This window comes from Panthera onca, chromosome D1, assembly GCF_046562875.1.
Source record: "Panthera onca isolate mPanOnc1 chromosome D1, mPanOnc1 haplotype 2, whole genome shotgun sequence".
In the NCBI taxonomy this organism is placed as follows: domain Eukaryota; kingdom Metazoa; phylum Chordata; class Mammalia; order Carnivora; family Felidae; genus Panthera; species Panthera onca.
Genome location: NC_138348.1, coordinates 6,593,974 through 6,618,102, shown reverse-complemented (window position 1 = coordinate 6,618,102; position 24,129 = coordinate 6,593,974). Strand labels below are relative to the sequence as shown.

General features: G+C 61.6%; 2 protein-coding genes across 4 annotated transcripts; one reads left to right on the top strand and one right to left on the bottom strand.

Annotated features, from left to right (window-relative positions):
- Positions 1-734: 734 nt before the first annotated feature.
- Positions 735-18,778, bottom strand: AP5B1 (adaptor related protein complex 5 subunit beta 1). Its single transcript, XM_060607258.3, has 3 exons — positions 18,773-18,778; positions 3,457-3,628; positions 735-3,353 (listed from the first exon to the last, which is right to left on the bottom strand). The coding sequence occupies exons 2-3, from the start codon at positions 3,604-3,606 to the stop codon at positions 873-875; spliced, it is 2,631 nt and encodes an 876-aa protein (XP_060463241.2). The 5' UTR covers positions 3,607-3,628; positions 18,773-18,778; the 3' UTR covers positions 735-872.
- Positions 11,916-23,559, top strand: OVOL1 (ovo like transcriptional repressor 1). Of its 3 annotated transcripts, none has more exons than XM_060607259.3 (4): positions 11,916-13,293; positions 20,393-20,610; positions 22,443-22,632; positions 22,930-23,559. In XM_060607259.3, the coding sequence occupies exons 1-4, from the start codon at positions 12,750-12,752 to the stop codon at positions 23,223-23,225; spliced, it is 1,248 nt and encodes a 415-aa protein (XP_060463242.2). In that variant the 5' UTR covers positions 11,916-12,749; the 3' UTR covers positions 23,226-23,559. The 3 variants fall into 3 exon arrangements, with proteins under 3 accessions (XP_060463242.2, XP_060463244.1, XP_060463243.1); XM_060607261.3 differs by lacking the exon at positions 11,916-13,293 and adding an exon at positions 13,809-14,073; XM_060607260.3 differs by lacking the exon at positions 11,916-13,293 and adding an exon at positions 14,129-14,880.
- Positions 23,560-24,129: the final 570 nt, after the last annotated feature.

The following is a 24,129-nucleotide window of genomic DNA, read 5'->3' as shown; positions in this document are numbered from 1 at the left end:
CCTCTGGCCTACAGATTTCCTCATCTGTGGGGCCCCACCGAGCTGTTGCAAGGATGAAATGAGGCAGCGTAGGTGGAAAATACCAGCTTGGTGCCCGGCAGCAGGGTCGGCGCCAATACACTTGAACTCAAAGTTGTCTTGCACATTTGGAGAAAGAACAAAGGGACTAGTTTTTCTTAGCTAGAAGATTCTTAGGTCCACAGGTCGGGTTGCAGTGAAGGAGAGTCGGCTTAGTTTTAGCCCGCGTTATGGGGCCTTTCTGTCTTAGCTCCCCAAATATACTGACAGGCCCTTCCTAGAGCTGGCTCCAATCGACACAGCACGGGGAGCCCCCCTCCCGGGAAGGAGCTGCTAAGCCCTCTCTGCGACTGGCCTCCGGTCCGGTCCGTTGCGCTAGCTAGCCTGAGCTCCCTGGGGCGGGCACCCGGCAAAGCTCTGGAATTGGAAAGGACCAGTCCCAGGTGAGGAGGCCTAAATCCAGCTCCCTCGTTTCTAAATTGCCGCAAGGCTCCGGGCCACCGCCGGCCCCACTCTGGGAAGTAGAGACGACAAGGACACTTTTTCTCCCACTTGCTGGGCAGGGATTCTGGAGAAGCCCAGCATACCGGGGCAGAAAGATACGTTGGGCCCCTGCAGTAGGGGTGGGGGTTCCTAGTCTGGAGGTTTTCCCGGAGCCTCTCGCCCCCGCCCCAGTGTGCGTGCCCCCAAGTGGGGTTCAAAAGAAAACAAACCAGTAAAGTCACTGGTGAAATGTAGGTTATTTTAAAGAAAGGACCCACAGGACTGGGTCCTGGCCCTCAGTGCCCTTCTTGGACAAGACCCTGTAAGGGCCACCTCCCTCGTCCCGCTCCCACCCGGCCTGGCCTCCAGGCTCAGACAGCAGCTGACAGCCCACGGAGGTAGTCCCCAGCCAGGGGCAGCACAGCCCAGTCATCGGTCCGCAGGGCCACGGGCACCCCGTCCTCCCGGGCCGCCTCCAGCCGCAGCAGCAGCCTCGAGTCCGGGGGCAGACGGATGGCTACGTGGTAGCTGGTGGGGGGCTGGGCCACCACCACGAAGGGCTCCAGATGGCGGGACACCAAGGCCTCCAGCCCCCGTGGCCCAAGAGGGCACCAGAGGCGACTCTCGGCGCCCTTTGGCAGGCAGGAGTCCCAGAGCTCCTCGAAGAAGCCCAGCTTGTCCCCCTCGGGGGCCTGGGGGAAAGGCAGAAAAAGGTCAGCGAAGTTCACGGGCAGCGGCGGCAGGCGGGCATGGCACGTGAGGCCGGTGGGCGTGGTGTAGAGGGCACGCACGTCCAGCCTCGTGGGGGCCGGGCGTCGGGGCTGCAGAGGCAGGAGCAGAGGACGGCAAGGGCGGCCGGGGCACAGGCAGGGCACGTGGACGGCCCCCAAGGGCGCGTACACTTGTCCTTCCACGCAGAAGCGCAGCTCCAGCGAGTACGCCGGCTCCAGCACCTCCACGTGGAGCTGCAGCACCGGGCCCGGGCCCGCCGCCCTGCGGGGCCCCACGCTCAGCCGGATCGGGGCCGGGGCCTCCTGCACCACCAGCACCGCAGCAAAGCCCTGGTTCTCGGCCACCAGGGAGGAGGCCGACGCGGGTGCAGCAGGCGAGGGGCCCAGGGCCACCCCCAGCTTGGGCCCCGCAAGGTGGGCCAGGAGGATGTAGTAGAGGCGAGCATGGTCCCGCCCGTCGGGGTCCTCCCACTGCCTGGCCAGCGCCTGCAGCAAGTCGGCCGGGCCACCCCCAACACCCGCCCGCAGCAAGGCCCGGCAGACCCGGAGCAGGGCCTGCTGGAGGCCCCAGTCCGTGCAGTGCGCAGCTGCGGCTCCCAGGAAGCCGAGGGTGGCACTCTGAGCATTCCCGTCCGCCACTCTGGCCAGGATCTGCAGGTGCCAACGAAGGGCCTCATCCCTGCCCGGCCTGGACACCACCTCCTGCCGCAACGCCACTCTCAGGGGCTCCCCCAGCTCCGGGCCCACGCGATCCAAGAGGTCCACAAAATGCGGAGCCAGCACCGGCCGGGCTCGGTACAGCCGGGCCAGTCCGTGGGTCAAGGGTGTCAGCACCGTAGGCTGCATGGCTAGGCACTGAACAACCAGGTAGGAGGCCTGGAAGCAGAGGGTGGCCGAGGCCCGGGGGCCCCCGTCCAGGGCTGCCCTCTGCCGCAAGCCAGCCAGCAGCTCCTCCAGGTAATGCCGGGGGCTCCGGTCCTGGCCTTTCTCTTCCTTTTCTTCATCTTCCACGCAGAGCAGGCACAGCAGATGCAGGCGGGCCAGGAGGGCCATCGGGTCATGCAGGAGACTGGGCAGGAGGCCGCGGCATAGCCGGGGGCCCAGCAGCAGCGGCGCGGCCTCCTCACCTGTGGGGCCCAGGGGCCAGTTCTCGGGGAAGCTCAGAAGGCAGTGCAGGTGAAAGAGGTGGGCAGGCAGGGGCAGCGCCGGGTGCTGGGCGGCCACGGTGAGCCGGCGGAGCAGCAAGGCCTCATCCTGGGCCGTGAACAGGGCTTCCCCAAAGGCTGCCTTAAGCGCCAGAACCGCGTGCAGCAGCGTGAGCTGCGCCGTGCCCAGCAGCCGCACCAACTGCGGCTTGAAGAGCACTGGCGTCTGTCCCCGGAGACCCCGCAAGGCCCAGCCCAGCAGCCACAGAAGCTGGGCCTGAGCCACAGGAGTGAGCAGGTAGGAAGTGTCCAGAAGCTGGGCCACAGCAGCCCGCAGCTCCCGGGCCTCCTCAGGAGTGGGTTCCAGCACTGCAAGGCCACACTCCTCCTCCGCTGCTGGCCAGCTGGGTGCCTGCGGTTGAAGGCGGGCATCCCCCTCCTCGGCTAGCGCCCAGTTCCAGGGATCACCCCCAGAGGGAGTATCCCCAGCCATGAGCAGGCCCTGCAGGCCGGCCCTGGCCCTGGCCCGTATCACCAAGGTGTTGCGCAGAGCGAGCGCCAGCAGCAGGCTGAGCGGCTGAACCGGGCCTTCCTGCCCCAGCAGACCCCGCAGCAGCCCCAGGCAGCCCCCCAGCAGCCCGGGCTTGCAGCTCTCCAGCTCCCGCAGGCACTCACACGCCGTGGCCTGCAGGGGGCGCTGCTCCGAGGCGGGGCCAAAGCCTCGCCCCAGATCGCGGCCGGAGGCCAAGCCGAGAAGAAGGGGCAGGAGCCGGCGGGAGGCTTCCGAAGTGGGGCCCAGCGCATCTCCTGCCACCAGGGCTGTGGTGGCCGCCAGCAGCAGGGGCCGCCGCAGGGCCGAGGGCCGTGGGGGTAGAAGGACCAGGGTGTCCAACAGGGAGGTGGCGGCTGCCTCGGCTGCAGTGGCGTCCGGCCACAGCTGGGCTGGATACTCCAGGCTCAGGGCCAGCAAAGAAACCTGGAGATGGGGGATTTGGGTGGGAATCACGAAAATGAGGTTCAGGGCGCGGTGGGCTGAAGTGACCAGATGGGTCAGCGCAGGGAGCGCACGCAGGGCCTACCTTGGTCTGTTCGCTCAGCTTCTCACTTCTCAGTTCGCTCAGCAGGTCACGACCCAGGTCCTCACCCTCGGGACCTGCCATGAAGGCGGACGGGCTGGCCCGGAAGGCGCCCAGGCGCTGCGCCCAGGTTTCCCGGCTCAGGGGTCCCATGGTCCGGCGGCACGCAGGTCCCCTGCAAAGAAGCTAGGGAGGATCAGGCTCGCGGCCGCCAGAGGGCGCTCGGGCACCTGCTTGCACCCCAAAGGGGCACGGCCACCCCGGGGCCGCCTCGCAAATCCCAGCTGCCCTCTGCCACGCGCAGACGCCAGCGGAGACCCCGCGCCTGGATCCCGGGATGAAACCGAGAAGTTTCGGGGGTGACGCCGGGGCGGGGAGCCGAGGGTCCCCGCGGGGCAGGGCCGCCGGCGCGGGGTGCGTGCCGAGAGCTCATTAGGCCGCCCGCCCGCGGCCGGCACCGAAACCACAGCGCCGCTCCGGCCCCCGGCGCCCGCGGTAACGGGCCGGCAGCTCTCACCGTAGCTGACTCAGCCGCCGCGGGCACTGGGGCCGGCCGGCTCCTTCCGGGCGGCGGCGCGCGGCGGGGCGGGGCGGGGCGCGCGGCGCGTGGGCGGCGTAGGCGGGGCCGTAACGGGGCCACCGCCTTCCCCTCCCGCCCAGCCAGCAGGTGCCGACTCGCCGGTTTCGCTGGGGCTGAGTAACTGTCCCGCTGCGCGCAGGCCCCCCTTCCCCGAAACCGCCGCAGGCCCGGGCAGAGGCGGTGGAATTGGGTGGGCCCGGGCTCCCGGATGCCGGGGTCCGGTCCGCGCGCGGGCGGCGATCCCAGGGCCTTCGGGTGGACGGCGCCCACCGGGCCGGCGAGGATGGCAACCGGCGCGCCCCCCGCCGGCGTCTCGGCGCACCACACCCTGCGGGGGGCGTGGGGTGCGGGTCTTTGGACTCCCAGGGTGCCCGCTGGGGGGGGAGGGGGGGGTGTGTGCAAGGTGCGGTCCCAGGGCGCCCGCAGGAAGTGCTCCTCACAGTCCCGGATGAACCGGTCGGTCGGGCGCCTCAGGGCTTGGCTTCGCTTCTCCGACGCCGGCCGGGTCCCCCACCCGCTCGGCTTGGGGGCGCGGAGCCGGCGCCGGGGTCACGGCGGGCGGAAGCCGCTGACCTTTGCCTTAGGCCACACCACAGTCGGCAAGGGTTGCGGCAGCAGCCGAGCCAGCGTAAAGCTGGCAGGGCAAGGCCATAAGCTTCCATGAAGCCGGAAAACAACGGGATGCAGACGTGCAGAGTGGCAGGGCCTGGCGGGTCACCGGGCTCACGGCATGTCTAGCACGGACTCAGAAACCGAGACCTCGCCACTGAAGACCTGGGGGCAAGCAGTGCACGAACTCAGCACTCTTGATTTTCTTTTTTTTTTTTTTTTTTTTTTTTTTTATTCACATCAGGAAATTTAATACTGATACAATACTGTTATCTAAGAGTCTATGCTTATTCAAATTTTGTCATTTGTTCCAAAATTATGACTATTTTTTCATAGTCCAGGATCTAACCAGGGCCACACATTGCATTGTTTTCTTGTTTCTTTAGTGTCCTTTAATCTGGAAGAGCCTCAGATTTTCTTTGTGTTTCTTGACCTTGTTGTTTTTTTTTTTTTTTTTTTTTTTTTTTTTTTTTTAATATATGAAATTTACTGTCAAATTGGTTTCCATACAACACCCAGTGCTCATCCCAAAAGGTGCCCTCCTCAATACCCATCACCCACCCTGCCCTCCCTCCCACCCTGCCCTCCCTCCCACCCCCCATCAGCCCTCAGTTTGTTCTCAGTTTTTAAGAGTCTCTTATGCTTTGGCTCTCTCCCACTCTAACCTCTTTTTTTTTTTTTTTTTCCTTCCCCTCCCCCATGGGTTTCTGTTAAGTTTCTCAGGATCCACATAAGAGTGAAACCATATGGTATCTGTCTTTCTCTGTATGGCTTATTTCACTTAGCATCACACTCTCCAGTTCCATCCATGTTGCTACAAAAGGCCATATTTCATTTTTTCTCATTGCCACGTAGTATTCCATTGTGTATATAAACCACAATTTCTTTATCCATTCATCAGTTGATGGACATTTAGGCTCTTTCCATAATTTGGCTATTGTTGAGAGTGCTGCTATAAACATTGGGGTACAGGTGCCCCTATGCATCAGTACTCCTGTATCCCTTGGATAAATTCCTAGCAAGCACTCTTGATTTTCAAGGGGCTGGATCAGAGCTGTTTGGCGGCACTGAAGGGGCTCGCCTGGGGCTCATCAAGCAGCATCTTCTGGGCCCCTGACCCACACTGCAGATGCCCCGCTGACTGCTGGCTTCCAGGGCCCAGAACTTCGGGCGTTCAGGCCCCACCAGCTACAGTAACGCCTTTGGCTCTAATTAGCCGGCTTTGAAGATGAAACAGACCTGAGCCCCTACCTTAGCGCTGCCAACTAGTTTCTCTCCTTTCTCCAGTCTTTGCAGGCCCCTCCCTACCCCATCTTGCTGCCCTCCAGATGGGAGGTGATAGGGAGTGGTTGGGTAGAGAGAGCTGGAAAAGAGGCTGTCTGGGTGCCCACGGTGCCAGGGATGCCAGGGGGATGGAGACAGGGAGCCACCCCCAGGGACAGGTCCAGCTGGAAAGCCCGGTCCCAACTCCTCTGGGCCCTGGCTCCACAGTTGACTCACAGGCGGCAGCCCCAAACCACTTCCCTCTAGGTGCCTCAGTTTCCCCATCTATAAAATGGGAGTGATGACTCCCGCCCAAGAGACTGTGGGGTGGGGCAGCCTGGCTAATTAAACCTAAGATGAAAGAGGCCAAGATGAGAGCAGCCCCGAGAGGGAAGTCAGCTTGGGGGTAACAAGGAGCCTGTCTGGTTTCCCTGTCTGAGGCCCAGAGGGTGCTGATAACTACATACCCCTAGCCCTCACCCCTCACAGGGAGGGAGGAGTGATTATTAAGCCTCTTTTACAGTTAAGGAGACAGGCTTCAAAGGGTCAGGAAATCCACCCCTGACTTTGGCCCTCATTCAGCCTCGGACAGTCACCAGCCTTTCTGAGCCTTGGCTCCTTTGGGGCCAGGGGTCCGGAGGGAGGGAACCCATGTGTGGTTCCCGATGTTGTGGTGGCCACATCCACATGGACTCCCAAGCTCACAGCAGCCCTGGGCTACCTGGGGGTGGGTGCCGTTCACAGATGAGGAAAGGAAGGCCCAGAGAAGTACAGTCACCAGCCCAAAGTCACAGAGCTCCTAAGAGGTGGAGCCTGGACCTCAGCAGACAGCCCCTCCATGCCCCTGACTCGGCCTCCTTCCACAACCAGCTGCCCTCAGCCCTCTCGGGTGTCCAGGTCCCGGGATGGGCCTTCTCCTTACCTGCTGGTGCAGATGTCCCTGCCCTGTTCCCCTGTGGCACAGGCCAGCCAGAGAGTTAAGCTCGGCCCACCAGCACTGAGAGCACAAACGTTCCCTGAATCTGCAGTCTGCAGGCCTGCCCTGGAAAGTGGCCTCCCAGCCAAGAGGTGTGGGCCGCAGCCAGGTTCCCTGCTCAGAACTCCCTACTCGATGTTCACACCTCACTCCTTCTCTTCCTGCTGAGTTTCCATCCTCCCCAGAGGCGTAGCCCAGCTCTGGGGAAGACACTAGACACAAGGCTTAGAAAGGGAAAGTCAGTTTTCCGAGGGGTCCTGAGCCTCAGTTTTCTCATCTGTAAAATGGGGACATGACCGACCCATCTTCCCAACGCTGGGTATACAGGGATGCTTTAAAAAGAACACATCAGGGGTGCCTGGGTGGCTCAGTCAGTTGAGCGTCCAAGCGTCCGACTTCGGCTCAGGTCATGATCTCTCAGTCCGTGAGTTCGAGCCCCAGGTTGGGCTCTGGGCTGGCAGCTTGGAGCCTGGAGCCTGCTTCTGATTCTGTGTCTCCCTCTCTCTTTGCCCCTCCCCTGCTCACGCTCTGTCTCTCTCACTGTCAAAAATGAATAAATGTTAAAAAAAAAAAAAAAAGAACATATCAATAGGCAAATCCATAGAGAGAAAGCAGAGTAATAGATGCCAAGGGCTAGTGGAAGGGAGGAAGGGGAAGGACTGCTAATGTGTACGGGGTGTCTTTTGGGGTGATGAGAATGTTCTGGAAGACTGGTGATGGCTGCACAACTCTGTGAAGACACCAAACCCCCTGAAGTATATACTTTAAAAGGGGGAACTTATGGTATATGAATTATATCTTAAAACCATTAAAAAATTTGTTTAACGTTTACTTATTATTGAGAGACAGAGAGAGACAGAGCATGAACATAGGAGGGGCACACTGCAGAGAGACGGGGAGGCACAGGATCCGAAGCAGGCTCCAGGCTCCGAGCTGTCAGCACAGAGCCTGACACGGGGCTCGAACCCACAAACTGCGAAATCATGACCTGAGCCAAAGTTGGACACCCAACCGACTGAGCCACCCAGATGCCCCTTAAAACAAGTTTTTTAATGCTTATTTTTGAGATAGAGACCGAGTGCGAGCGGGGGAAGGGCAGAGAGAGAGGGAGACACAGAATCCGAAGCAGGCTCCGGGCTCCGAGCTGTCAGCCCAGAGCCCGACGCGGGGCTCGAACCCACGAACTGCAAGATTATGACCTGAGCTGAAGTCAGATGCTTAACTGACTGAGCCACCCAGGCACCCCTAAATTATATCTAAATAAAGCTAGCAAAATAGTGTTAAAAGAAAGAGGTCCCTTGTGTACAGAACTTACATTGTAGGGGCCAGGCGGGGGAGGGCCACGGACGAACCTGACAAACCAAAATTTCACGGATTAAAAGATGCCTCCAGGGAAACAGAACAGGGTAATGGACCAGAGATGGCTGGGCCACAAGGATTTAGCTAGGGTGGCCAGAGGGGCCTCTCAGAAGCGGGGACACTTGGCCGAAACCTGAATGACAAGAGGTAACCAGTCATCAGGTGGGGAAAAGGCTTCCGGGTGGAAGGCGCAGCGGAGGAGGGGCCTCAGCGGGACCAGGCCTCAGCAGGCTGGGTGGGTGGCGGGCCACGCGGGCACACAGAGCCCACGGGAAGGGAGACGCGTGTGTCAGGAGGTCAGCATGCGATCAAGGTGCACCGGCCTCCAAGACGTTCTTCCAGCTGCCACGGGAGCCACGGGAGGGCTTGAGCCGAGGGGAGACAGCTAGCTGGGGGCGGGAGCTGTCCCGTGGCCGGGTGAAATGTGACAGGGCTTTGGACCAGGGTGGTAGCTGTGGAGACGGAGGCGTGGGCAGATGCGGGACGATCTGGGAGCGGAGGGGACTTGCCGGTGGGTGGATGTGTAGGGTGAGGAAAGGCGGGGGGCAGATGACTCTGGGCTTGGGTGCTGAGGACTTGGGAGCTGACAGTCCCAGTCTTCACGATGGGCAGTAAGGACGGAGTGAAGCCTGGTGGCCACAGTGGTGAGCCTCACCTGGCTGCCTGGTCTCCTCCAGCAGGAAGCTTTGGCTTCTCCCTGCACTGCTCCAGAGGTTCCAGATGGCCCAGGAAGCCTCCTCCTCTGCCTACTGTCCCCCCGCCAGCCCCACCTGCTGAGCCTTTTGCCCACGATGACCGTGGGAGGGCTGCAGGCCCACGGGCAGGACCTCAGCAGACATGGGGGAGTTGGTGTCCTCACAGCACTTCCACTTTGTCGAGGGCTTTGCGGCCTCCCCGAGGCCATTGCTAGATGGGGCCGGAAGGGCCACCTTTTGAGCAGAGGCCTTGGTGGCCAGGGCCCCATCGGCCTGCTCTAAGGCTGGGTCCATTCTTAGAGGCTGCTCAAAAACAAATCAACAGCGTCTCTTGACCGCTCGGAGGAACAGAGCTGGAACCAGGAGCCCCACTTTACAGATGTGGAAACTGAGGCCCTGCCAGGTTAGGCGGCTTGGCTTGAGTCCCCGGAGGCTAAAAGTCTGGGGCAGCCCAACTCCCGGCCCTTTCCTGCTTCTCCTCCCAGCACATCTCATCTCCCAGAAGCCCTCTACCTTCAGCCTCTGTGCTTCCTAGCCCTGCCCCCTCCCTGCACCCCGTCCCGGCTCCCCTGCTAAGCTTTCTCTGAGAACAGGAAGGGGCTGTTCCAAGCCTTCTCCATCCAACTCTGCCTCGGCCCTCCCTGGGCTTCTCAGGGCACCAAAGGCGGGAGCCGGCCACTACTTTTTGGGGAGCACGGTCCTTGCTTGCCTGCTGGGGCTCTGGCTTTCTTTACACCCCTGTCCACCACCCCAACGAGAGATGTCCACTCAGAATGCCTAGAATCAGAGCTCACGGCTCCATTAGCAGATGGCCCAGGCCACCTCCTGCTTGGACAACTGCAGTAGCCTCCTTACTGGTCTCCCTACGGCCACCCTCATCACCCTCCCGCGGACACACATACTCCGTTCCCCTTAGCCGACCCCAAGGCTTTCCCACCACTCTGAGCCTCACATGACACGGCTCACCTGCCTCTTCAACCTCGGCTCCCACACCCTCCCATCCCCTTGATAATATCGCCGCCTGGTCTTTCTGTGCATCTCACGCACACTAGGCTCACTCCACTCCCGCTCTGGGGTCTTTGCACCAACCGTCAGGCTCTTCCCTGCTCTGCACAGCTCCTGGTTAGATCTCAGCACCCCCGGCCCGTCACTATCCCATCACCGAAGCCGTGCACCGCGCTAAAAGTTTCCTTAGTATTCCGTCTGCCTCGCGTCATAGAATCACCAGTGCCCAGCCAATGGTGGGTGTTCGAGAAGTATCCGTTGACTGGCTTAAGGACTGAACGAATAATATCGAACGGATGCCGTGTGAACAGAGCAGAAGGTGCCTGCCCTCATGGAGCTCACAGGTTAGCCTGGTGTTCGTCCAAGTTCACACACGCCGTCTGGTTCCAGGGCTGCTTGCAAACCACAGGCGACATGCCAGCAGTCTATGGCTCCCATCTGCCCTACAGAGGTATTGTGTTTGACTCGTTCCATTGTTTTAAAAAAATTGAGCCAGCTTTTAAAAATTGGTATATTTCACATACAAATCTGGATATTTGGGGTGGGGGGGGGCTTCTTTTCCCAAAATGGACAGATGGGGCCACACCGTGTTTCTCTGCTCAAATGACATGATTGCTACTACACCCTTCCGATAGGCACATTCTCCATGGTCCCCACCACTCTCTCTCTCTCCCTGACAGCCTTTTATCACTGAACCTGCCCCATCGCTTTCCTTATGATAAATTTGCTCTGTATCCATGCCTCTACCAAGAGTTGGAACGCGAAAGGCTGAATGGGTCCCGTGAGTCAAGAAAACCAGATATTCGTTCATTCAACAAATATTTATTGATAATCCACTATGTGCCGGCAACAGTTGTAGATACGGCAGCGGAAACCATGGATGAATATCCCTCCCTCCCGGGGCCTCATTCCAAACACTGTGTGACATTCTTTTCACAAGTGGAGACATCTGAGTTGTTCCTCACTGCCCCCCCTTCCACGAGAAAGACTATGCTTCTCGTGTCCAGGGTCATCGGTGAAGACTTCGTCATAGTTTCCACGAAGCACCTACTGGGTGACGAGCCCCTGTAAGGGTCTGGCACCAACCGAAATGCTCAGTAAGTGTTTGTTGAATTCATTAGCTGAATTTACCTCCTAGGCAGGGTTGGTCAATGATGTTTCTCCAGGATTTATTCAAACGCTTAAGTCCGCGGCCGGCACTCAAGTCATGTCACTTGAACCCAAGGGTGCAGGTAAGAGGGGAGGACTATCAAAGTACGTTTGGGCTGCAAGAAGGCAGAGCCCTGGGAGAGGAGGGCGAAGGCGCTAACAGTACCGCCTGCCAGAGGCCAGTGACCCCAGGAGGCAGGTGACAGGATTCTCAGGTGATAGACATTAGGAGACAGGCGGGGAGAGGAAAGCCCCTTGGCCAAACTCACAGGCCCCACCAGGGAGGGAGGGAGGGGGCCTATCTGCTCCTGAAGTCCACACTCTCCCCACGCACCTAGGGGGTGCTCCCAGAAAGTCCTGGGAGTGGGGGCGGGGCAATGCACAGGGCCTGCCCGGAAGTCGGACATCAGCGGTCTGCTCCTCTTGGACTTCTGGCTTTTGAATAGAGTGAATTCATTTATCAGACTCGTTTCCTCTTAACCTGTTCCAGCAAACATTTAATACGTGAGAAAGGTGTATGTGTGGTAGAGATTCTGAAATGTTTATTTTATAGGGGGGTAGGAGGAGAGCTAAAAAGAGGAAGGGGTCCCATTCCTGACCTTAGTGATAAGAGAAGCCCAGCCATGGCCCGGGGCCAAAGCGCCACAGTAACACCGAAGGCAACAAGCCAACAAGGGCTCTGAGGGTGGGCCTCCCTCCAGCTAAGCCTGGGGACTGGGCAGAGCATGATGAATGGTTGGGGGGTGAGGGGGAGGGTGTGTGTCCCAGGCTGAACCTCGGCCCAGGGTGGGCTATGGGGGGGGGGGGGTGAGCAGACAGGAGCTCCCTGCCTGCAGTGGCTGCAACCAGGCAAAGTAGATTGGGTCTGATTCCAGAGGGCCTGGGCCTCGGCCTGGCTGCACTGAAATCTGGCCAGTTGGGACCAGGATGAGGGTGTCTGCAGGTGTGTAAGCCCCAGTGACTAAGGCGCTGGGGTCCTTCGGGATCTCGGTGGACTCAGACCGGTTTAAACGCCCTTTCCTCCACGAAGCCTTCGGCACTTCCCTGGCCAGAAAGCGGGCTCTGGGCAGTGATGAGCCGATCTGCTCTCTCGGAGGGCACTCCCCGCTTTGCACCGCGGCCGCGTCCTCCCCACGCTACTCAGGCCTCGCGTGCCTTCCCGCACGGAGCCGGAGCCCGGCGAATACCTCTAGGCTGAAGCACGAATTGCTCAGCCAGGCCTTCGGGAACCGGGCCGCCTGGGCCCAGGCCCGGTTCAACAAGTGTGGGCGGGGCCGCGCGTTCCCGCCCGACGGCTTCGCGCCTCCCCAGGCGCCGGGACGCGCCGGGGCCGGGCCCGGGCCCCGTTGGGCGAGTTTCATTTCATCACCCGCGGAGCGTGCGAGCGCCGGTGCAAATAACGTTGCCCCCTCCCCTCCTCTGCTCCCTCCGAAACTCCGAAGCTTCCGTCTGCGAACGCTAGCATTCCCGGCTGGGAGGTCCCTGGAGGGCGGCGGCGCGGCCGGCGGGGCAGCCGGGTGCCGGGTGCCCTGCGCCGCCCCCCCCCCTCCGCCCCCGCCCGGCCACCCCGCCCAGGCCGCGAGGCCACCTCACCCGCAGCGGAATGGAAACCGGTTCGACAGGTAACAAATAGGTGGTTGTCACCGTTATTTCCCAACGCATGCGCCGTCGCTCCCCGGGATACTCCAAGCTAATTAGCTCAGATCAACCCCCCCACCCCCACCCCGCCCCAGCCACCAACACACACCGCCGCGAGCCAATAAAGCGTGAACCCGTCCGTCCGGCTCGCACTTTAAGACTTCCCGAGCGGCCGCGGGGGACGCCAGTCGATCTGGGAGACGCTTACCTGCCGCTGTCCCCGCCGCCCGGTGCACCTGGCCGCGAGGGCCTCCGTTCGAGGGAGGGCGGCGACGGCCCCGCGGAGTTGGAAACCGGCGCGCGCCGTCCCGGGCACGGTCTCCCCGAGGAACGCGGGGGCACTTGGGCGACTCCTTCCCTGAACTGCCCCCTCCCCTCCGCCGCCTCCGGCTCGGCCCGGGAAAGGTGGGACGGCTCCCGGCTCTGGTTACGGAAGCGGACGGTGCCGGGCGAGCAGGGTTCGAAAATGCCCCGCGCGTTTCTGGTGAAGAAGCCGTGCGTCTCCACGTGCAAGAGGAACTGGAGCGAGCTCCCCGACGAGGAGCGCGGCGAGATCTACGTGCCAGGTGAGGCGCCGCTCCGCGGCCCCGAGCCCTCCGCTGCCCTGGAGCCCGGGGCGCCCGACGGGCTGGGAGCCGGGAGGCCCGTCCGGGCGGCGGGCGTGCGGGGCGCAGCGACGCGGCGCCCGGGGGCCGGCGCAGCCGGGGCGCCGGATTTAATGTTTAAGCGGCCGCGGCCCCGTTAGCCCGCGGCGCGGGGGGAGGGGAGGGGAGGGGAGGGCAGGGCGGCGGCGGAGGCGCCGGGTGGGGGCGGGGGCCGCCGGGAGGGGGCGAGAGCCGTTCCCAGGCCCCGCCACTGGCCCGGGGGCGGGCGGGTCCGAGGCGCGCGGCCCCGCGCGGTGCCGCCCTCCCCTCCACCGGCCCGAGCCGAGGCGCAAGGGAGGCAACGGGGTGTGTCACCGTTCAGGCGACCCTCCACTCTCACGTCGTAAATCCGCAAAGCCGGGACTTTTATGAGGCGGGAGGAGGGCACTGGAGCGATGCCACTCCGGGGGGGTGGGGGGGGGGGAGCAGGGAGCGAGCTGGAGTTTCTGCCGAAATTTGTGCGAAATGTAAGACAAGGCGCAGTTTAAGCCGCCTCTCGTCCTCTGCGGGCCGGAAGGTCGCGGAGAGGGTCGGGCGGCCGAGGGGGGCTCCCGGCTAGCCGCCCCGCAGAGTTCGCGGAGACCGTGGGGCAGGCGCCCGGCCGCACCCCGCTTGTCCAGAAGACCAAGGTGGGATCCCGTCCCACCGCTATTAGAAACGCGCCTCCTTCAGCCTCGCGGAGGACACACTTGAGTGGCAAGTGTGAGTGGCAAGGAGCCCATCCCACAGCCGAGGGACCAGGCCCCGGGGCGGGGGCGGGGTGGGGGGAGCTGGTGCACCCAGCTTGTTTTTGGAAGACGCCTTGACAGCGTCGGAGTCAACTTTGAATGAGTAAGCCGAGTTGTTTCTCGAATGGCATCTTCCTTTGGAAGCCTTGAGAACATTCGGGCCTTCTGTTCTCCTCCACCCCGCCTGGTCAGGACAAAGCCAGCTTCCTTCCGAGCTCCCCCTCCCCACACCCTGCCCGGAGCCTCCAAGGGGGTGGGGGGAGAGGTTGTAATTAACCAACCGACTTTGACCCTTGATCTGCAGGCTCCCTGGCACCGCCCCAGGCCTTGTAGGAAAGTGGTGAAATGAGGGCGGTGAGGGGCCCTGGGAGGGCTCTTGCCTCAGTTTCTCTCCTGAAGAAATTGGTGGAGACAGTGGGTGTAGTGATGAGATTTCTGTGGCCTGATCTGCCAGGATCCAATGGCCTGTGGCGCTGGGGATGTTCCCCAGCTTAACCTTATCTTAAAGCTGCTTCTACGGCCTCCTTAAAACAAGGGGAAACTGAGACAAAAGGCAAGTGAGCTGCGGGCTCACCTGAGGTGGATTAGGGTGTGGGCCCCGGATGCTGTTTATAGCTTCCTGCCTGCCCAAGTTCCCTGGCAGGGTGGCTGTTCCACCCGCAAAGGGCCGGGAGAGGATCAGAGCCCCCTTCTTCGCTCCTGCCTCCTCCCTCACCTGTGTTTGCATTGCTGCTTAGCTGCTCCTTCGGATCTGATAAACTGAACTTGGACTGTGTGAAAGGTGAGCTGAGCCTTGCAGGAGACTCGGTGTGCTGTTATTTTTAGTTTTATTTCACATCCCAATCAGTAACAGATCATGTGTTGACTTTTACAAAGGACAAAGAAATTCCGTTCGTTCAAATCATTGACTTCCTTGCATCCTGGTGATTTTCCCCACCTTTCCCCACCACGGTCCTGGTGGCCATAGTGGGAGTGGTGGGGGAGGCTTCTCCCCAGGGGCTGTCCCAGCGGGTGATGAGGAAGGCTTCTGGGTGGTCTGTGCCCGCCCGCCCCCCCCCCCCCCCGCTGCTGTCCAGGTGAGGGGAGATGTGCAGGCCTCTCACACAGGATCGAGGGGATTGGCCCAGATGTTGGGTAGGGGGTCAAAACCTGGAGGGCACAGGTGACAATCTGCTCTCATTGTCTTGGGGAGGGAGAGTCCTGTGGGGTGAGGCCAAGGGTAGAAGGCAAAGCACTTAATTTAGCCTCTAAAGGCCATGTGGCCCACTGGAGAGTTTTCCCACAGGTTTTGGAAATGAGAAAGGGAATGTTCTCGGGCCACGCTTGGGTGCCTCAGCTGGCTGGAGAGTGGGGAGTGTGTTTTGTGGTGGCCTGTCCCCTGGCTGAGCCATTCCATCACTAGCCGACCATGACCCCAGGAGCCGGCTGGGCACGTTTCCTTCACCCCACCTCACAGACTCAGCACGTTGTGACCAGCTAAGCATTGACCCCATTCCCACTGTGAGAGGCACTGGGGGAGGGGGGGCCGAAGCTGGGGAAGAGTGAAATGCTTGAGGTCTGACCTTCCTGCCAGGGCCCTCTGAGACCCTTAAAGCATCAGAGAGCGCCTGGAAGGAGGCACTCTTACTGACTGAAGGCCCAAGGCTCCAGTCTGACCAGCACTCCAGCCTCTCTCCCTGAGACACAATTCTAGAAGTTCCCACCCCCAGGGCAGAACCATTCCCTGGCGTCACTCTCCTTCCAAAGCTGAGGAAAAAGCCCAGAAGTGGGCACATGGGGCTAAAAGGTCATAGTGGAAGGGAGATTAACAGCTACCTATTTGGGCCCAAGAGCTTGGCCTTGAGCCCTTCACTTCCCCCGCCCCCAGCGTTGCTCCTTTGTAGTGTCAGTATTAATGTGCTGGGACTAATGCTGGTTTCTTGAGGAGAACTCCAAGCACCTGTACCCAGGGCCCGAATTCCATGTCTTGCACTGAAGGGGATGCTGGGGAAACCCCGTACGCTAAGCCCCTGCTGAGGAACAACGAAAAGCCAGGAAGGCACTTCAGGGTAGAGAGATGAGCCCGGAAACAGCCTAGAAGCTGTAATGAGGTGCTTCCAGATGTGGGTGTCCCAGGGCCTCTTCCAGGCACCCCCTTCTCCGCATTGGGGCCTCTCTTGTCTATCTTGCCAGTTCGCCAGCACATGCCTGTCCCAGGGAGCCGCTTTTTGTCCGGCCGCGGTGGACAGGCCTCTCGGTCATCTTTGGGCCCCAGAGTATATGTGTATGGGCGGGGGGAAATTAGGCCTCCAATGAGGATCATTCTTGTCATTCCTGGGACGTGCTGGCAGCGAAGGACGAGTCTGCCGCACTCTCCAGGGAGCAAGGCAGGGAGCATAGAAAGCCAGACATGGATGGGGACAGAAGAGCAACGTGGGCCCGGGCAGTGGCCTAGATGGGGCGCCTGCCTGTCCCATGGGGCGCCGTCTCCCAAAGCTGCCAAACCGCTCCAGGCTGGGGTGACCCGAGGCAGACTCCTGCCAGACCATTTGTCCCAGAAAGAAAGCAGGTGAGGGCAAGGCCTCCGGGCGCAGGGAGGACCAGAGCGGAGGGTGGCCACTGCCGATGGTTACTTCTGACAAGGGTGGTGTCCCACAGGGGCGCGCGGCCCTGTGGTGGCCAGAAGGGCGGCAAGGACGCGCAGGGAAGCACAGTTCACGGCCGGTCGGGGCCATCCGCCCTGATGTGAGGGCTCGGGTGCCCCGTGTTAGCTTGGCTGTGGCCACGGCACGACAGGCAGTTGGGAAAGGGGGAAAAGATACTGCCTGAGAGAAAAACTTGGCATTCAGGGCGGGCACAGTGGGCTGAGCAACCGGCCCATTGTGTTTCCAGGGCCGCCCGCCTCTGCCACCTGGCTGGCACTAGCTGCCTTTCGGGCATCGAGAGCTGACCTGCTGGGGCCGGGGGAGATGGGCACGGGGGACTCCTGCCTTCCCTGATAACACCAACCTGGGCCGTGCTGATACGCTGTCCCTGCCCGTTCAGAGCTGACTTAACCACACCCCGGGTCAGCACGAGCACCGGCCCCTGTGTGGTCAGAGGCTGGGTCCTCACATCTGCTTTACCTGCTCTCCCTGGGGAGCCGGCACCGGGCCCCGTGCCCGGCCCCGACCTGAGGCCTTGCTGGGTAGGGGTAGGACCTGGCCCTCTGTCCAGTATTTGGCCAGCAGCTCTCAGTCCGAGGGAGGCGGGGCTTGCCCGGGGAAGGAGGAGAAGGGCCTCGGGTGGCAAACTGCTCCCGGCCCGGCGCTCGGCATCATCCAGTGGAGGCGAGCTGGGCCAACATGAGGGGAACCCGCGAACCCCTGAAGGAGTAGGGAGAGGGCCAGGCTGGTGCGGCCTCGCCATTCTCCACAGCTGTGGGCGGGCGATGAGTAGCCACAGCCGCCGCCTTGCCGGAAACGTCTAATTAGGGGACAGAGAGCAGCACAAGCAGGGCCCGACCAGTTCTGCTTCCTGTCTCCGGCCACCCAGTGACACCCAGTGACAGGAGCGGCATGCCCTGAGCACGCCCTGTGCGTGCGGCCGCGGCAGGGCCATGCTCCCGGGGGTGGCGGGAAGACAGGTTTGGCGGGGTGGATGGGATGAGGCAAACGTCCCCACCCTGGCAGCCGAGTGGCGGTGCGTCCGGCCTCCCCTGCCCCTGGCTGAGGGTAGAGGCAGCTCCGAGGCCAGACCGGGCAGGCTCGCTCCCTGTCCCCAGTTCCCCAGCACCAGCATTGCCAGGCTTCTGTGGAACGGAAGAGGCGGGCGCGGGAAGCGGGTGTTCTCCCAAACCGGCCTGGACCCTTGGAACCCTAGCCGTGAACACCTCACCGCCACCCCGTCAGTGGAGCAAGGGAGCCAAAGTGACAACTCACTTTGAGCACGAACAAACTGGTTAGCCCTCACCTGCCGTCACTCCTCCCTCTGCCGCTCCTTGTGCAGGCGGTGTGGCCGGGCTCCAGCTTTCAGGAGCCTCGCTCAGGCTATGCGATACCGAGAGACAGAAGACGGTAGAGGTTTCTGTTTGTCTCTACCTGGATTGAGAAATGGAAATTGTCATTCAGCTTTGAGTTCTTGGCCAAGATCTCCGGTGGCTGGTAAACCGGCGTCAGAAGGGGAGGGATAGACACACCCCTGCCTTCCCCCAGCCCCCCTCCTGTGCACACAGACAGCCATCGCTGTGGGCAGGCCGGAGGGACCCCAAGAGCTCGGGCCTGATGTCCAGCCTCCCGGCGTTCAGAGAGAGGCGCCACGCCAGCTCAGAGGCCAGGCCAGGGCCAGGCACTGGTGAATCAACTCCCGGAATGAGGTGGCTCATCAAAGTCCCCTGGACAGGCAGACGCCAGTGCCAGCAGAACGGGTTCTGGGCGGCAGGCGGGCGCATTCTGCCCTTGTCAGACCTTTGTTGTGTTTTGAGGGGGCGAGAGCCAGGGCCTCTCCCGAAACTTGGGTGCTTTCATATTCACCCTTCCTCCATCAGTACGTTCCTCTGCCTTCCACCTCCAGCCTTGCCTGCGGTGTCCCGGGAGAAGACGGGAGGGCAGTGGCCCTCCTGCCCTGGGACCACCCCTCCCTCCCTGGGTCCTGGTCCTCTCTGTCTCACCAGCTCTGGGGCAGGGGGTGCTGAGGGCCTTGTTCGTGTCTGAGACCTTGACTCAGCCTCCTGAGTCCTTCTCCCTGAAGACCTTCATCCTTTCCTTCCTTTACCCTTCTTGACCTTTCCTTTTGAAGCTTGGAAAATGTTCCTAGCTTTTGGGCTTTAAGCAGAGCTGACCCTTGAACAACAATGTGGTTTGAACTGCACGGGCCCACCTCTATGTGGATTTTTTTCTGATAAATACAGTACAGTGAATGCATTTTCCCTTTCTTTAAATTTTTTTTTTTTAACATTTATTCATTTTTAAGAGTGAGAGAGACAGAGCATGAATGGGGGAGGGGCAGAGAGAGAGAAGGAGACACACAGTCCGAAGCAGACTCCAGGCTCTGAGCTGTCAGCACAGCGCACGACGCGGGGCTCGAACTCACGGACCGCGAGATCATGACCTGAGCTGAAGTCGGACTCAACCGACTGAGCCACCCAGGCGCCCCTGCATTTTCCCTTTCTTACTAACACTTTTTTCCTCTGGCTTACTTTATTGTTATAATACATGTAACCTACAGAATGTGTGTTAGTCAACTGTATCTCTTATCGCTAAGGCTTCCGGGCTATGAGTAGTTAAGTTTTGGGGGAGTCAAAAGTTCTATTCGGACTTTTGACCGTATGTGGGGGGGGGGGGTGGCGGTCAGGGCCCCTATCCCCTGCACTGTTAAAGGGTCAACTGTATAATAGAGTTTAGCCTTTTGGGAGGAAAGATACCGATAAGTGAAAACATGAGCTAGTTTGCCCCAGCTCTGTCGGCTCTGAGACCCGTACCCTGTGTGTCACTGAGGCAGCCATTCGTCTTCTCTACTCCGCACTGGGGCCAAGCCTCTCTGGCCCCGTTTAGTGTGAGGTGTCTGCCGTGGGGAGCGGCCACGTCAAAGGACTGCCAGGTATCGGCGCCTCGGAGGGCGGAGGTTGGGAGCCCAGCCCTCGCTGGGCCACGAGCAAGCAAGCGGTCCCTGCTGTAGGGGAGGGTTGCGCAACCGCCGGGCAGGCCGCCCAGGAGACTGTTACACCGCATCCACCTGCTGCTCCCTGACCTCCTCCCTGCCCCACCTCACCTGGCCTGTTTGCCTGCCGAGCTTGGCCAGTGGGAGTGGGGAGCCTAGAACCCTGATGGCTGGCAACAGCGACACCCGCCAGCCTGGAGGACCACTCAACCCCCCCCCACCCCCACCCCAGGCCAGCAGCCCAAAGAAGAAGCCCAGAGTGGCTCAGGCCACCAGGGACCCTTCAGGGGCAGGGGTGGATCCCTGGGCCCAGGGCCTCCAGTGGTGCCCCTTGTCCACGCAGGAGCGTGGATGAGGCCCGGAATCCAGAGGGACTGGCCCAGGTGGGGCAGGCAGACAACTCTGGAGGGATAATTGGCAGGGCAGGTCGGGTCCTCCCAGTTCCGCTAAGACACAAATTACTCAGCGGGCAGGCCTGTGGGCTGTGGTGCTTGGCGGGCGTCACCTGTAATTACCTTAATGGGGCGGGAGGGAGGCGCAGCATGTATGGGCCGGGGGCAGCCCTGCTCTGCCGTTTGCCTGCAAGGGGCAGCCCGCTGCCAGGCAACCTTCCTGAAATCCCACAGGGTCCTGTTTTCCCCACCAAGCCCCTCACCTGGCATTTCTTCTCTCTGCAGTCAGTCTGGGCTTCTGCCCACCGCAGCCCTACCGGGAGCCAGAGCCGTCAGTGGCTGAACCCCCGTCTTGCCCCCTGGTTTTGGACATGAGCCTTCGGGACTCCAGCTATAGTGTGGCCCCTGGGCCCTGCGTGGTAGCCCAGCTGCCCTCTGATGACATGAGTCGTTTGGCAGACCCCCAGAGCAGAGACCACGGCTTCCTGCGCACCAAAATGAAGGTACCGACCCTCACACTGTCTCCAAGGACCAGGAGCGTGTCTATAGTCCTGTGTCCGGCCCACAAGACGTGGCACAAATGAGACCTAGGCAGTAGCTGGCCTTGCATCTGGGTCCAGGGTCCCGTAGAGAAGTGAACCCAGCAAGGCACAGATGGGGACGGAAAAGAAGAGAAGCAGGTCCGATGGGACAGTGTCATACATTGAGAAGGAGCAGCGGGGTGCAAGAGACATCCCACCCTCTGGAGGCCATTCCAGGGGTTGTTTCCTTTTGTTTCTGGCCTCAAGGGGAGCCACCTCTCTGCGAGTCCCAGGAAAAGCGAGTCCCATGGAGACATGAGCCCGGCCCAGCGCCTTCTCCTGGGTTCCCATCCGTGCCGCATCCGGAGTGAGCTCTGGAGTCCACCTGGTGGTTAACTGTCTCTTGAGGCCTGTGCCCGGCGGCCTCCACCTTCCCCGGGTGTGCCACTTCCGGCCCCCTCCGCATGAGGCCCCGTGTCTGGGGCGAGAGCTGGGGAGCTGTGCTCAGCAGCGGGGGCAGTGAGGAGCGTGGGCCCCTGCTTTCGAGGAGCGCGCAGACAGCAGGGCTGTCCCTGGCTAGGCCCCGCGTTCCTGAAAGTTCTAGGGTCCGGAAGCACCCGCCAGCGGTGATGTAGTGGCAGGGTTCTGGTAGCCCTTTTCTCTGTGCCGAAGGGCCGAAGAAAGCTGGCAGTGCAATGCTGTTCCTTCCTCTCTTCCCCGTGGGGGCCAAGTGTGTGTTGTAACTAGAGGGAGACCAGCCACACGTGTCCCGGGTGCTTGGCCAGAGAGCCGGCGCGGTGCCCCTGAGCCCTCGCGGGCCTCCCTCCCATCCCGTGGATCCTGGTGGGTAGGGAGGCCGTGCAGAGAGAGCAGAGGGCCCAGGATGGCAGATGTGCCAGAGGAGCGAGTCCTGACCCAAAAGGTCTCGACTAGCTAGCAACAGGCGGCATCGCCCCAGTGCCAGAAGCGGTGGAGGGGGAGGTGCGGGGTGACGGGGTGACCCGGTGCCCGGGGAGCTCAGGAGGGGGTGCCGGCAACCGGGGCGCCCGCAAAGCACGACTGACCTCCGGACGGTAACCGAGGCGGAGGGTGGAGACCACGTCTCCCCGTGCTGGCCAAGGTGGAGACCATGTCTCCCCGTGCTGGCCAAGGTGCTGGACAGGTGCCCGGGGAGCAGAGGGTGGCCGGGGTTTTCTTTCCAATGATCCAGGGCAGCGGGGGGAGGCTGGGAGGGAAAGATAAAGCAAGACCGGCCCTACATGACAGTTAAAACGGCACTCGTTTCCACAGCTGAGACGTGAGGTTTTCCGTAATCACAAAAAAAAGAAAAAGGAAAAGGTTTATAAGCAAGAGAGTCGTGAGGAGGCAGAGGGACTCGAGTCATGCTGTGGTGGGCCTGGCTCGGGTCAAAGCCGGGGGCCTCCAGGCTGGGCCGAGGGGGGCTGCCGTAGGGCCCGCGCAGCGGACATCCCCTCGGAGAGTGAGGTCAGAGGGCAGAGGTGTAGAGCCGCAGATCGGAGCTCACCTTTCTACCAGGTGATGGTGAACCAGCTGTTTCTACAGGTAGTCAGTTGCCCGTCCCCCGAGAAGGTAAAGGGGCCGCGCGGCAACCGCGAAAGGGGATTTGGGAACCGGACAGGAGGCCCGACCGTTGACCCAAAGGTGCCCTCCAGCCCCACCACGGCGGGCCTGGGGGCCCAGAGGTGTGGAGCGCGGCTTCCCCCGGGAGGCAGGGGTGGCTTTGTGTCCTCCTGCTGTGTGGACTGCAGCCACGGCTCCTGGTCATCTGTCAGCAACACCGTCCTCGCCTGCAGGTGACCCTCGGGGACAGTGCCGGCGGTGACCTCTTCACCTGCCACATCTGCCAGAAGGCCTTCACCTACCAGCGCATGCTGAATCGTCACATGAAGTGTCACAATGACGTCAAGAGGCACCTCTGCACCTACTGTGGGAAGGGCTTCAATGACACATTCGACCTGAAGAGACACGTCCGCACCCACACTGGTAAGAGGAGCCCCTTGGCTGGGAGCGAGCACACCCAGACTCTGCCCGGCCAGGGCCACGCGGGGGACCGTGGCGATGCCCGCTCGCCTCGGCGGCGGGGCGGCCTCGGAGGGGCGCCTCGGAGCTCAGGCCCCAGGTCCTCCTCAGCTCATCAGTGAGGCCGCTCGGGGAGCCGGAGGCGGACGGGCCTCCTCTGTTCCTCTTCCCCGGTGTCAGGTGGCCCGGCCTTCCTGAGTCAGGGAAGCTGCCGGCTGGCTCCTTGTCAGGACCCTGACACCGGCCCTCCCGTCCCTGCAGGCGTGAGGCCCTACAAATGCAGCCTGTGCGACAAGGCCTTCACGCAGCGCTGCTCCCTGGAGTCTCATCTCAAGAAGATCCACGGCGTGCAGCAGAAGTACGCGTACAAGGAGCGGCGGGCCAAGCTGTACGTGTGCGAGGAGTGTGGCTGCACGTCCGAGAGCCAGGAGGGCCACGTCCTGCACCTGAAGGAGCACCACCCCGACAGCCCGCTGCTGCGCAAGACCTCCAAGAAGGTGGCCGTGGCCCTGCAGAGCACCGTCACCTCCCTGCTACAGAGCAACCACCACCTGTGAGCGGTGCCGCCCAGCCTGGGCCCCCCTCCCCGCTGCCTGGCCGGTCCTCCCGCCGCCACCCCTTGCCGGACACGGCGATGGGGACCACCGGAGCCCCCCAGCACACGTGCTCACTCAGGCGCCACATCGAGTGAGCTCTGCTCGCGGCTGCATCTCTGTCTTCCGGGCCGAGCCTGGGCAGACACGTGTGAGTACGGGGCGGCCGTGAGGCCAAGGCTGCCTTCAGGTTGAAGGAGAGCACACCTAGAGACGGGACTTCCCTCCCAGAGGAGGCGCCGGAAGATCCCCTCTCTGCCCTCTGGAGGGCAGGGGCGAGGACCACAGAGTAAAGAGCTCCCTGCACACCGAGGCGGTGGGGGAACTGGCAGCTGCCTGGGGGGGGGGGGGGGGATCTAACGCTCAGGGCCGCAGTGGGGGGCTCTGCCCTCCCCACACGGAGACGCAAACCCGCGTGTGCACACAGGAGGCCTTTCCACATATCACCTCACTTTTAGGAAATCGACTACAAGGTGCCAAGGAAGTTTTATTTCCTTTTTTTAAAGATGACAAATGTACAGATATTAATATATTTTTGGTGCCGATGGCAGCTGTTTTTAAGAGAGGATGGAGCTGGCTTTTCTCCCTCCCCGTGCGGTTCTATTTATCCTGGACATTTCACACCTCCTCTGTGCCTTGGTTCTCCTGAGACGTTTAACCTGAGACTTTCCTCCGGCCCTGCCTGGGGAACGCGCTGCGCTCTGTTCTTCGCCTTGGGCTGGGGTAGCGCATCACACTGGCTCTTCCCTTCCCCCGTGACCCTGCCTCCCTCCCACATCCTTTCAAGGCAAGCCTGGGGGTTCCCGAGAGCCTGCTTGCCTCCTAATAACAGACCTCCTTTTGTGGAACGAGAGTCACCATGGCGAAG